The 12443-nt window shown below is 44.9% G+C and overlaps 1 protein-coding gene across 2 annotated transcripts in view; it reads right to left on the minus strand.

The window, feature by feature from the left end:
• Window positions 1–12443, minus strand: part of MYO5C (myosin VC) — a 971652-nt gene that overhangs the window by 394219 nt on the left and 564990 nt on the right. For both annotated transcript variants that reach the window (XM_086958305.1, XM_086958306.1), the window contains exons 17-20: window positions 10182–10268; window positions 9992–10103; window positions 663–874; window positions 65–230 (exon numbers count right to left, since the gene is read on the minus strand). In XM_086958305.1, coding sequence (XP_086814431.1) covers window positions 65–230; window positions 663–874; window positions 9992–10103; window positions 10182–10268 — 577 coding nt within the window. The remainder of the gene's footprint in view (window positions 1–64; window positions 231–662; window positions 875–9991; window positions 10104–10181; window positions 10269–12443) is intronic.

A 12443-nucleotide genomic window follows, 5' to 3' on the forward strand; every position in this document is an offset into this window, starting at 1 on the left:
TCATTGCTTACCCACATTGACAGCTCTATGACACGTTATATAACTGGTGTGTGAGATGGCCTACCTTCCGATACCTTCTTCTTGCTAAAAACCCTCTTGTGTATGCTTGAATGGTCACAGCAGCCACATGGATGAGTTGGTAAATGCGCCGTGTTAGGAACCCGCGGCAGTACTTCTGGATGGTTATAGCTGCCCAGGCATGCTTGAGAGCTGTAGCGGTTATTGCATGGCTTCATTAGAAATACAGAAAGGATCACAATTAGATACTTTTGTACGTGGGATACTGAGATAATTTTTACAGGTGTGCCAAACCAACAAAGGGAACAGTTTATAAATAAAAAGAGTTGTCTGAATTTAATGCTATTGAAAATACACAATTTCATTAAATTTCCTATTGATAATCAGAGTTATTCCTCAAGTCATCAGAAACGCACAAACAAAAATCTTGCACGCGACTAATGTTCCCAGTGATAATATATGCACAATGTGCTGCTTCATTACTAATTTAAACATGTCAATGCTCAGTAATCAGTAAGCACACATCAGGGTGGTGTGTTACCCAGAGAAGTATTGTACCTTGAAGAATTGATGCAATTTTCTAGTACATTGTCTACTCAACATTTGCATAGTTGGTATCAAAATAATTCATTAATGGAAATTACCGTACAGTCCGCTGTCCACGGAAGTATTGTTGAATTACAAGAGCAGCTTGCTTAACGCGAAGAAATTTCTTCCTCTGTATCCACCCTCGAATGTTCTTTTGGATTGTAACACATGCATTCCTTAATTTATCAGACCGTAGTTTCTCTAAGAAGGCCACCTGGCCAGCTCGAAAGAAAATTTTAGTTCTGCCAAACTGATACTGGTTGCTATCCTGGGAAAGAAAGTAGTTGAATTTATTTGGTGTACACAAAAGTGTATTGTCGGACAATATTGAAAATAAAAAAATCTTCATATTCACATGCTCAAAAATAGCAAGTGGTTGAGTAGGGTTTCAGAACAATTTGCATAACTTACCACTTTAGAAGATGTTTGGATTAGCCATTTGTGTAAAATGTAGATACATTTCAAAGGAAGAGACATTTGGTCCATGTAGACTATATTTGGGGGGAGAAAATTACACTCGGAAGTATAAGTGGCAACAAATCTCGCTTTCTTCTTCTCAAGGTCATTCCCAACTCAATTGAAAAGGAATATTTGCCTAATAGGAGATACTCCTGAGTACATGGCATTTTCTGAGTGACACCATCCTAAGGTCCTATAATTGCAGATTGAATATTGCAAGCCAAAGATGCCTACCATACATCAGGTGGACTGGATTCATGCCACATTGTCAGTATAGACACATCTGATAAATCTATGCATAATGTATCTAAACAAAATCAGATTTTTGTAGTAAGTGGTTATCCTGAAAATCTAGCTTGTCGTAAACAACACTAAAACACGCCAAAAATCCAATGGTGATTGTTGGAAAGTAGGTTATTAGCAGTGGTAAATGTGCATCTATCACTGGCAATAAGGCTACTAACTCAGTCTAGGGCTCAGAATAGATGTCAGTAAAGTATTCCCATGCTCAACCCTTGTTACCTTGGCTGCGAGCAGGCAGGTTTAACTTAGGAGACGGGTATGTAAAGCATTTTAAGACACCAACTCAGTAAATAATTAAGACACAACAAACCATAAAAATCCAACACTAATTTTAAAAATAGGAAACAATTTTATCTTTCAAATGACACACATCCAATGTAGGAAACCGGAGACATGAATTTTTAAAGAGTATACACTTTCTAGTAGTTAGAAATCTATAGCGCCAATCTGGGGGTGCACATGAATGTAGTGATGCCATTGCCAAACTTGGGGAGGACGAGGGCTTGCACCACAGTCCTTAGGTCATCACAGTGTATGAAGGGTTTGACTTTTTTTTTTAGATGTTCCATTGCGTAGTGGGCACTTTTACAGAGGTGTTAATATGTTCCTTCATGCTTAGGTGCCTGTCAAGTGTGATTCCCAGGGATCTAACAGAGTCAGAGATGCACAGTTTGCAGTTAAGTGCAGTGAGGTGGTTGTGCCAGTTTGCTGTTGGAAAGGGTTTTTTCTTCAATTGGATGAGGAATTCTTCTGTTTTGTTGGGCTTACGTTTGAGTTGGTTTCTGGCTAGCCAGTACTGAATTGTGTGTAGAGTGTTGTTTAGGTGTTGGATGTCACTGACTGATGTAGTACATGAACCCAAGACCACTAAAGGAAATGCTACCAGAGGGTCTACAGCAATTATTGTGCTATTGTTTTCAAGTAGCCTGTGAAAAACGTCTCAGACCTGCTACTGCAGTGTAGTTTAAACCACCTTTTTGACCTGGAGAAATAAACCTTTTGCCAGGCTTAAACCTTCCTTTTTTTATTACATATGTCACTCCTAAAGTAGGCCCTAATGGCTCATAGGACAGAATGCGTTGTTTTTAAAAGTAGGACATGCTTGTACATGTTCTGGTGTTGAAAAACTCCTAAAGTTGTTTCTTACTGATGTTAGACCTATCTCTCCCATTGATTAATATTGGATTACCTCATTACGTTTATTATGTGATAACTTTAAATTGAGCAGGTAGAGATATGGCGTATACAGTCAAATGAATTGTAATTTAAAACCCTTTTTAAAGGAAAAGTTGAATTTTAATTCACCATCCTGAAAATGCCACTTTTAGAATTTACTAAAGTATACAAAAAGTAATGGATACATTGCTTGAATTAATCTCAGACACTGGTAATCACTCCAGGCCACATCCTAATCCATCTTTATTTTGCACACCTTGCTACTTCAGTTTGGACCCAGCTATATGCAAATCAGACTTGAACCTGCTCCAATAGGAATAGTCTAGCCCGACCTGCCAAGCCAGGTACTCCCTGAACTGGAACACAAGAAACCCAGGATTGGTCTTGCCCTTGTAATGGGCTCAACAGTTAGGTATTGCTTGGTTCATGTGACTCAGTGAGCAAGGGACCCACGGTTCTAGTTTGCTTGTGCTCTGGCTCATGGTGGGCTTGGTCTGGCAGTTCGGGCTGGACTGTTCCCATGAGGAGCAGGGTCAAGACTGCTTTGAATATGTCTGGGACCAAACTGAGGTGGCATGGTGGGCAAAAAATTATGGATTGGTATGTGGCCCGAGTGTTTTCCAGTGGCTAAGATTAATTTGAGCATGCCATCCATCACCTTGTTGTTGTTGTATTTGACTTTTAGAAAGTTTGCATTTTCTTTCCCAATCATGTATGCCTTCTGCGAATGTCCTGGGTGCAGTAGCGGCTCCTGGGGGGATTGCTACCAGGTGGTGACCTGGGACGGGGAGAGGTAGAGTGTGGGGTAGTAAACACCGGAATATGGATGAATGCAGGTAAGTTGACAATTAAATCAATAAAATTATTTGTGTAATGCGCGCTGCAACACCAAATGCGATGCAGCGCGTGCAACAAAATTCATTTTATTGATTTAATGGTCAACTTACCTGCATTCATCTATATTCCGGTGTTTACTACCCCCACCCTGCCCCTCCCCCACTCCACGTCACCGCCCGGTGGCACTCCCACCAGGAGCCGCTAATGCCAGGGTGACATGACTGTGAACACATCTGCTGTTCAGGTTTGTGTATTCCTTCCAGATGGCGACACAAGGGGGCTTAGATGTGGCCAGGATGGGCCACCCCGACAGGATAACTGGAGAGGGGCTACACTCCGTCGCACTTACACTTCAAAGGGCTTTGCCTATTGCACACTTTAAGAAACCTGACACCAGGCCTGCCCTCCATTTTGCCATCCCTAGACAGTTTGAAGCCTTCACAGGGGGAGAACGCTCCAGAACCAGATATGGGCGTAGGAAAGGGAGTCCTGCCCAAGCAAAGGCTGGCACCAGGTATAAATATTGTCCCTGCAGAGCCACTCTTCAGAACACTCCTGGAACTGTGGAATTTATAGAAGAAGGACAGTACTACTGTTGGAGGACTTCCCTGCTCCTTTTGGACTGCCTTGCTGTCAGAGAAGGAAGAATGGACCAGCTTACCTTCTTCCCTCTCTTGGTGTGAGCTACAGGGACACAACAAGCTTCAGATGCATCTGTGCTACTGCCCAGCTGACCTGCTGCAACTGGATCTGGCTGGACCTATGGTGAGTATGCAACGCATGCAGAACGCCTCTGCACGCCTGATCCTCGACATCTGGCTGGACGTATGGTGAGTGTGCAACACATACAGAATGCCTCTGCACGCCTGATCCTCGACATCCCTCGCCACAGCCACATCACACCCCACCTGAGAGACCTGCACTGGCTTCCTGTCAACAAGAGGATCACCTTCAAATTCCTCATCCACGCTCACAAGGCACTACACGACACCGGACCAGCATACCTCAACAGACGACTCACCTTTTACACCCCGAACCAACAGCTCAGCTCCGCCGACCACGCCCTAGCTACCGTCCTTCGAAGAGCGACCTCCGGCGTCAGATCGTTCTCCTACCTTGCCGCCAAGACCTGGAACACCCTCCCCATCCTCCTGCGGCAGACCGAAGACCTACTAACCTTCAGGAGGCTACTCAAGACCAGGTTATTCGAGCAGTAGCAGCACCCTCCCCCACCCCAGCGCCTTGAGACCCTCACGAATAAGTAGCGCGCACTACAAATGTCTTGATTGATTGACCTGCCTGAGCCCTGCTGACATCTGCTGGAGTGAGTCCCGGATCCCCAAAAGGTGCCTCCCTAAGTCCTGAATGCTTGGCTGGCATCAGAGTGTACTCCTCTGAAATGGCGAACATTCTGAAGTTTAAGTTCCTCGGGTTACAGTTCTGTTTGCTGCAAGTGTCCCTGTATTTGTTACTGCTGTGGCAGCTGTTGTGGTATTTACTATGGTTACAGCTGAGGTTGCTGCTGTTGTCCCTGTCACCATAGAAACTGAGAATATAGTCCTTGATGTGGCTAAAGTTATGGTTTAAGCTATCATCACTGCTGCAGACCCTGCTTAGTTTTCTGCTATTGTAGCAGTTCTTGTAGCTACTATGGTAGTAGCTGTGGTCATTCTTGTTGTCTCTGCTGTTACTAGAGCAGTATTTGTTGCTGTGGTGTGCTACAGTGCTTGCAGTTGCTGCTGCTGTTGTATCAGATGTGGCTTATGCTCTGGTGGTGGTTGTTGTGGCAGCTTTTATTGCTCCTGTGATGGCAAATGTTGTCTCTGCAATGGTTGCATCTGTGGTGGTTGCAACTGTGGTTACTTATGCTGTTCCAGTCTTGCTTCTTTATAAGCTATGAGGAGGCTGTGGTTGTTGCGTTATCACTGCTAAGGGTACCACAGTGGTTGCTGCTATTGTCACTGCAGTGTCTGTACTTTTGTTTCTGCTGTTGTCCTTGCCACAGTGGCTCCAGTATTCGCTGTTGTGAGTACAGCAGTGGTTACTTGATCCTGGTGGGAGCCATTGGTCCTGTTGTTGCTGCCTACTGGTGTTGTGTGAAGCCCTTGCATAGTTATCGCCTGGCTCCTGGAACGCGAGCTGTCCCACGACGCTATGGGAGCGCACACTCGTCGTGAGCCACCTAACATTCACTCCTGCGTGCTGCCATCTTTGCCCCCCGAGGTTGCTCTTTAAGCTGCTGTCAACGTGAGCTGCAACAGGTACCGGAAATGTTTAAAATGAAGTTTATTCTTTGTCAGGGCTACCGCATTCTTTGGCAACGGTGATTTTAGTGCTCCAATTTTTTTTTACATATTGATGTTGCGAGAGAAACAAGAAACGAGATCGAGGGGAGAGAAAGTTTTGTATTATGTACAGCATGCATTGCCGTGCTCTGTGCTGCAACGGAAAGGGAACATTGGTGCACTGCTCAATGTTTATGCATAACACTACACTAGTTTGAGTAAAATACTGTGGCCGTCTGGAACTGCTCAATTGGGAGTGGGTGTTAAAGTCCTTCATCAGCCATTGCAGGCTTGCAGCAGATTGTCCCGCTATGGGGGGTATGAGCTAAAGCAAGTTTTCTGCTTCGTTCCCGAAAATGGAAGGAGTTTAAAGGTGAAGTCATTCTAGTTCTGTTTCTGCATTGGGTCGGGTTAGATATTACTCACCAGAGCTGCATTAGAGATTATACCGGACTATGTTATTGGGAGATGTTTAATGTTTTTTCCTTCTATTTTGTCGTCTCTAGCGATGATGGTATATAGTATGCATATTAGTATTTTTTAAGTTACAGTGCCATGCTGCTGGCTGTTTTCCTGTCTTTACCTTTCAGGTCGCTTGGAGTGCTTCATGTCTATTATTGTGCTGCTGTGTGCCATGCAAGCTTCTGACATGTTTTAGTATGCCACGCTCATTTTACTGCCATGTGCTGATTCGGTGCCATGCTTGGTTTCTGCCATTTTCACCATGTTCTTGCTGGGTGTGTTGTTGCCGATGCTGTGTTGGTTTAGTGAGGCGATCATACATTTCAAGCCTATGTGTATTGTACGATGCTTGGGTGTGAGTTTACCCTGGTCTTGTAGGGTGTGTGCCTTTGTGGAATTTTGTTATGTTGAAGGGTCGTGTACCCTGTACAGTAGTTATGTTTAGCCTAGGGATGTGTTGAAGGGTCGTGTACCCTTTGCAGTTGCTTTACCTAGGGGTGTATTGAGGATTCGTGTACCCTGTGCTGCAGTTTTACCATGGGTGCGTTGTTTTGCCTAGGAGTATGTTGAGGGGTCATGTACCCTGTACTGTTATTTTACCTAGGTGTGCATTGAAGGGTCGCGCACCCTATGCTGTGTTTTGCCAAGGGGTGTGCTGAGGGGTCGTGTACCCTGTACTGGTATTTTAGCTAGGTGTGTGTTCAAGGGTCGTGTACCCTGTGCTGTGTTTTACCTGAGTCGTCTTGTTCTGTCAGGTGTGCTATGCATGGTGCGCAGAAGGGGGTGAGTGATGAGGGATTTACACCTCAGTTGTGTCCTCCATTTTCCCAATCCTGCATAATATTACAGTGGTGTAATGGCAATGTATTTTGCATTTAGTTCTTTCAAAATTGCAATTGTTATTTGTACATTGTATATTTCTCCTTATTATTGATGTTACCAGATGGTGTGTACTTCCATTGTACATTGGTGTAACATCATTATTAATTGTTCCCTATAAGGGAAGGAGATGTGTTGTAACTTATAATGTTGCTTTACAGCCTTTCCCTTAGCTATCTGCCCCCTGCTGCTCAGCCAGTATGAATGTGATGTGTGTGTGTGGAATGTTAGAATGCTTAGTGAAGTGTTGGAATGTTGAAGTGCCTGGTGGAGTGGGGCGAAAGACATTTGGAGTGTGTGGGCTGAGCAGCAAGGATGCTGCTCCTGGTGGGGCTGAACTGCTGAACTACTAAACTTATTATCCTACTTACCATCCTGTAACTAAGCCTAAACCTCTTACCTTAAACCAACTTCATTGCTACCACTGGATTCCTTTTGGATTACATACATTTATTATCATTATGCTTTTGTTCTTGTACTTTTGTCCAACAGGATGATCAAGACTGACTATTAAACCTCAAGAACTACCACTTAAAACCCCACTAATATATAAATGCAAACCTCATCAACCAATAACCCATATTCTTACAATTTCACAGTACAAAGGGCTAGTATTTATGTTGCACTTTCAGGAAAGCTTAGATGTGTACATCGTTAGTTTGTAGACAGAAAAAGCTCAACATCCAGCAACACAATATCAATATAGCGAAGTAAAGCAAAAAAAAGGGGAAGAGTTATTAGTAAATACTATTGTGCCCCTAAAGGAGGTTAATGCATTCAAATCAAAAGCAACAAAAAAAAATGAACCAGCAATTAAAATTAAAGTGTGGTCATATGAGCAAAGTAAATACATCAAAGAAAACACACTAACTCACTTATAAAACACGTTATACTGCATCTGCAGGCACACAAAATCGAAAGGTTATTAGTAAACAGCACTGCGCCCCTATAACAAGCTACTGCATCCAAGTTGAAAGCAGAAAAGAATGGACTAGCAATTAAAATGCCAGCAAATTAAATGCACCACAGAATACAAACTAACTCACTTATAAGCCAAATGTCATATTGCATCTGCAGACTGCCATAAGGATCACTTGCGCTCCATCACTAATACAAACATGCATGAAACATGAAATGAAATTCGATTGTGGACAACCTCTCTATGAAATGATCAAATCTGCAAAAACACATGAAACCAGCACCTCTTGTTCTTCTTTCCCAAAAAAGCTGATGACATTTGATGAAGCCAGACCTAAAAAAAACGAACAAGATGTCTACTAATCTCCAAATGCGGTTTTTGTTTTAATAATGAATATAGGGCCTCTTGGATGGCGTAACAGGGTGTTCCAGTTAATTATAGGCCTATCTCTTTTCTTCCTGCACCTTCTCAGTTAGCTGAAGAATTTGTGAATCATCAGCTTTCCAAGTATGTAAAGGGTCAATAGGCTTCATCATGTGAGCCAATCAGGTTTCAGACCTAGGCATAGTTCTGAGACGGGTTTGTGGAGACCTCGGATCTTAAAAGAAGTATTGTTGATGCGGGTTGCAGGGCAGTCTTGGTATTGTTGGTCCTGTTGGAAGTGTTCGATGTGGTCCCACATGTGAGGCTGCTTGCATGCTTCCTTGAGATAGGCATTGAAGATAATGCCTGGAAATGGGTGAAGTTCTTCCTTGAGGATAGGATTCAAGAAGTCTGGCTACCTCCTTATTCCTCTGCTAGTCGAAGGGTTTCGGGTGCAGTCCCTCATGGCTCATCTCTAAGCTCCACTATGTTTACTATCTATATGTCACCCAAGCCAAGGTGGTGGAATCATTTGGGGCTAAGATTATTTCTGAAGTGGATGACACCCAGATCTTCTTTGCTTTTAGCATTTGGGTGCCTATCGATCAGGATGCCATTCAACCCTGTCTCTCGACTATCTTCCAATGGATGACTCACAACCATTTGAAGTGTAACACTGAGAAGATGGAGGTAATTAGCTTTGGACATAACTTTGCTTTAAACGTGGATGTCCACTGGCCTGCATGGGTGCCCCAACCAGATACCCAAGTTGATTCTGTAAACAATTTAGGATTTGAATATGCTAATATTATGTCATTCCACAATCAAATCATCTCGGTGGTTGGTGGGTGTTTTGGCATCCTACGCATGGTAAAAATAATCTGCACCTCTCATTTCCACCTAAGATCACAGTGGTATTTGCCCTGGTTATGTCCAGACTGGACTACGTCAATGCATTATATGCAAGCCTGGCAAAGTATCGTTTGAATAGACTCCAGCCTGTTCAGAATGATGAAGCATGGTTGGTTCTTGGTCTCCCAAGACGTGAACACATCTCCAGGCACTTGTGCAATCTGCACTAGCTCCCCAATGAAAAAAGTACTCTTTTTAAATCCGCTCTCTTAATGAATAGAGCATTCCATCAGTCTGGATCGGATTATCTCTCTGCCAGTATCGCCTTCTACAGCCCAGCGAGAGTGTTATGTTCATCCAATAATTATCTCGCCAACACTTCTAGAGTACGCCTGGTTACAGCAGGCGGTCGCTCCTTCTCTATTTTGGGAGCAGTTGGTTATAACAAGTTTCCTTTAGACTTGTGTCAAACTAAAACTGAAGCTGAAGCTGAAGCTGTTTTTAGGAATAATCTCAAGAACTTGCTCGTTTCACAGTAACTGCCATCTTCCTCTGCTTCTCACTTTGAGCTTACAGCGCCAGGACACTCTTGTGTTGCTAAGCCTCTATAAATCTCATCACTATCACCTATACCAATGGGCCATCTAGGCTGCAGATTAGAATGTAGTTTTTTTTCAATACATATTTGGAGACCTTGAATTCTGAGAAACCTGGTTGTTTTAACAGGAACATATACATGTTCTACCTTCCAGCTCTAAGAGATGTTAAACTCACACTCATTACAACACAATGTATAGTTTAATGTATACACAGTGAGCAATTTAAAATAATTAACAGTAGTGCGATGTACCTTGATTAATCGCTGCAAAACGTTCTTACATATCTGTTTCTTATCATTCAGTGAAAGCTCTTGTTGAGTCATGAGGATGCTGTAGCGACCATAAAACTCGAGATACGTCCATCTGCATAATAAAGAAGTACGTGTTAAAATGCATCTCAAACATCTAAGATTTGTTTGAAAATATAGCGACACCGCATACCTGGAAGGATAGCTCTGGGCACTGATTCGAATTGTTTCCAAAACACCACACGCTCTCAGTTGCTGCACAACTCTTTTGGGGTCGTACCTGAAAAGAATTATAAACGTGTATTAGCCGTTTATAAAATATAGACAGGAGTCCTTAAAAATATATGCACGCGATAATGATGTGTTACATAATTCTGAAAATTAATGACGCTGTGATGCTGCTTGGTATATTATTTTGGAGTCCCCTAATACATGTGGAAAGGGGCGACCACTCGGTCCCCCCGAACGTATGGTGGAGTACCCCGATCCCCCCGGGAAGCCATTTTGGGTGGGAGGCGGGTCTCGGCTGGTATGCCCGAAGTGGCGTAGCCGGGGCGCGCCTTTTCCCGCCCAAGAGTGGGCTGTCCTAGACACCGAAGCCGCTAGCCACGCCCCGGAGGCGGATTGGAGGTGGGTCCACGCCCGCCCGAAGAAGGATAAAAGGAGCGACAAGCCAAGAGAGCATCCTCTTGTTCCTGTGCTCTGAAGCTGCACCTCCCCGTTGCCCGTGAGCTCGAGACGGAACGAAGAGCCAATTTTGAAGGATTTAATTTTGTCTTTATTCTTTCAGAAAGTCAGCGTTGGACGATGCCGGGCAAGAAAGTCGGAAAACGGGTCGGTACTGATCAGATGCTCCGCATGCTGGTGAAAGACATGGCCGAGATGAAGAAACAGATGGTGGCAATGAATGGTGTGGGGGGACCCAAGCGAGTCGTTGGACCAGCATTGCCGGGAGTAGTCCCTAACGGGAGAGGTAGAAGGGCCAAGAAGGGAGCGTCAGGGGGGGAGGCCCCAGTTCCCGAGGCGCCGCCGGCACACCCAGATACACCAACTGAGGCCCCGATCCCAGTCCCGAACGAGGGGCAACCAATTCCGGTTGTAGTCACCCCCGTGAATGGGGACGATATGCCTCCCGAACTGGCTGCACAGTTGGCAGCATGGTTGGGGAAATATAGCGAGGGGGCCACGGCTGATGAGGCCAGAGCAGTGATGAAGCAGTTGCGGCAATCGAAAGATGCTGCGAAGGCAACATGTCCTCTTGTTCCCCCGCAGGCTCCCGTGGAACAACCAGTAGCGGGCGTGAGTTCGGCAGCAACTACGGTCACAGCTACCGGTTCAGGTAAGCAGCTATTGCCGATGGCGGGGGAGGGGTCGGTACCCTCAAGGAGGCAAAAAGTGGCTCAGCATATCCCGATGGAAGTAAGAGAGAGGATATGGGCTGATAAATATGTAAACATGTTTTCTTTACTAACTGATCATTATGAGATTGAGCATGTAAAAATTCAAAAGGAATTTCTGCACCCTAGTGTTTGGCGCGCCAAAATGGCCGCCTTCAGAGTTGACGAAACGATAGGTAATTGGGGCAGAGCGTTTGGGATGTTCACCGCAATTATGGGGGAACGAAGGCCCGAACTGTTGGCGGAACTACCCGTGTATCAGACACGTATCATGGAGTTTTCTCAGACATATGAGGGTAATCAATGGTTCTTGTACGATAGCATATTCCGCAAGTCCAAGGAGTTCGACACATCTCTGACGTGGGATTGTTTTGACTCCATTTCCTGGCAAAAAATGGAGAAATCAGGCATGGCAAAGTCGCCATTGTTGGGGGGGAACGGGGGCGAGTTTTCCCGCCACTCGTCTGGGGCGCCCTTTCGGGCGGGATCAGGCAATGATCAGCACTCAAGGTCCAATGGCAACTCAGGTAAAAAAGGGGCATGCTGGAGTTTTAACAGAGGCAAGTGTACAAGGCCCCAGGGGTCATGCAAGTTTAGACATGAATGTACAGGGTGTGGGCAGTCCTCGCATCCCGAGACCATGTGCAGAGCCAAAACGGGTGACACAGGAAGTAGAGGGGGCGCCAAACAGGTCTGAAATAGTCCGAGGGGCGCCTCTACCTACCCCGGTTGATACCATGGCAATGATTCCTTGGCTCAATAAATACCCGGATCATAGCTCCGCTGGGGTGTTGCGAGACGGGTTCTTGTATGGTTTCCGCATCCCGGCGGGGAATTTTCAGGGTAAAGAACAATGTAGGAACCAACTGTCGGTTCTGCAGAATACAACTGTGGTTCAAGCAAAGATTGGGAAAGAGGTGACCCGGGGTCAGGTCGCCGGGCCATATGACAGACCGCCAGTTCCTGATTTTGTTTGTTCACCCCTGGGAGTAGTCCCCAAAAAGGACCCAGGCGAATTTAGGTTGATACATAACTTGTCAGCTCCGAGGGGTCTTTCG

The sequence above is a fragment of the Lissotriton vulgaris genome, chromosome 2_1, assembly GCF_964263255.1.
Source record: "Lissotriton vulgaris chromosome 2_1, aLisVul1.2, whole genome shotgun sequence".
NCBI classification, from domain to species: Eukaryota; Metazoa; Chordata; class Amphibia; order Caudata; family Salamandridae; genus Lissotriton; species Lissotriton vulgaris.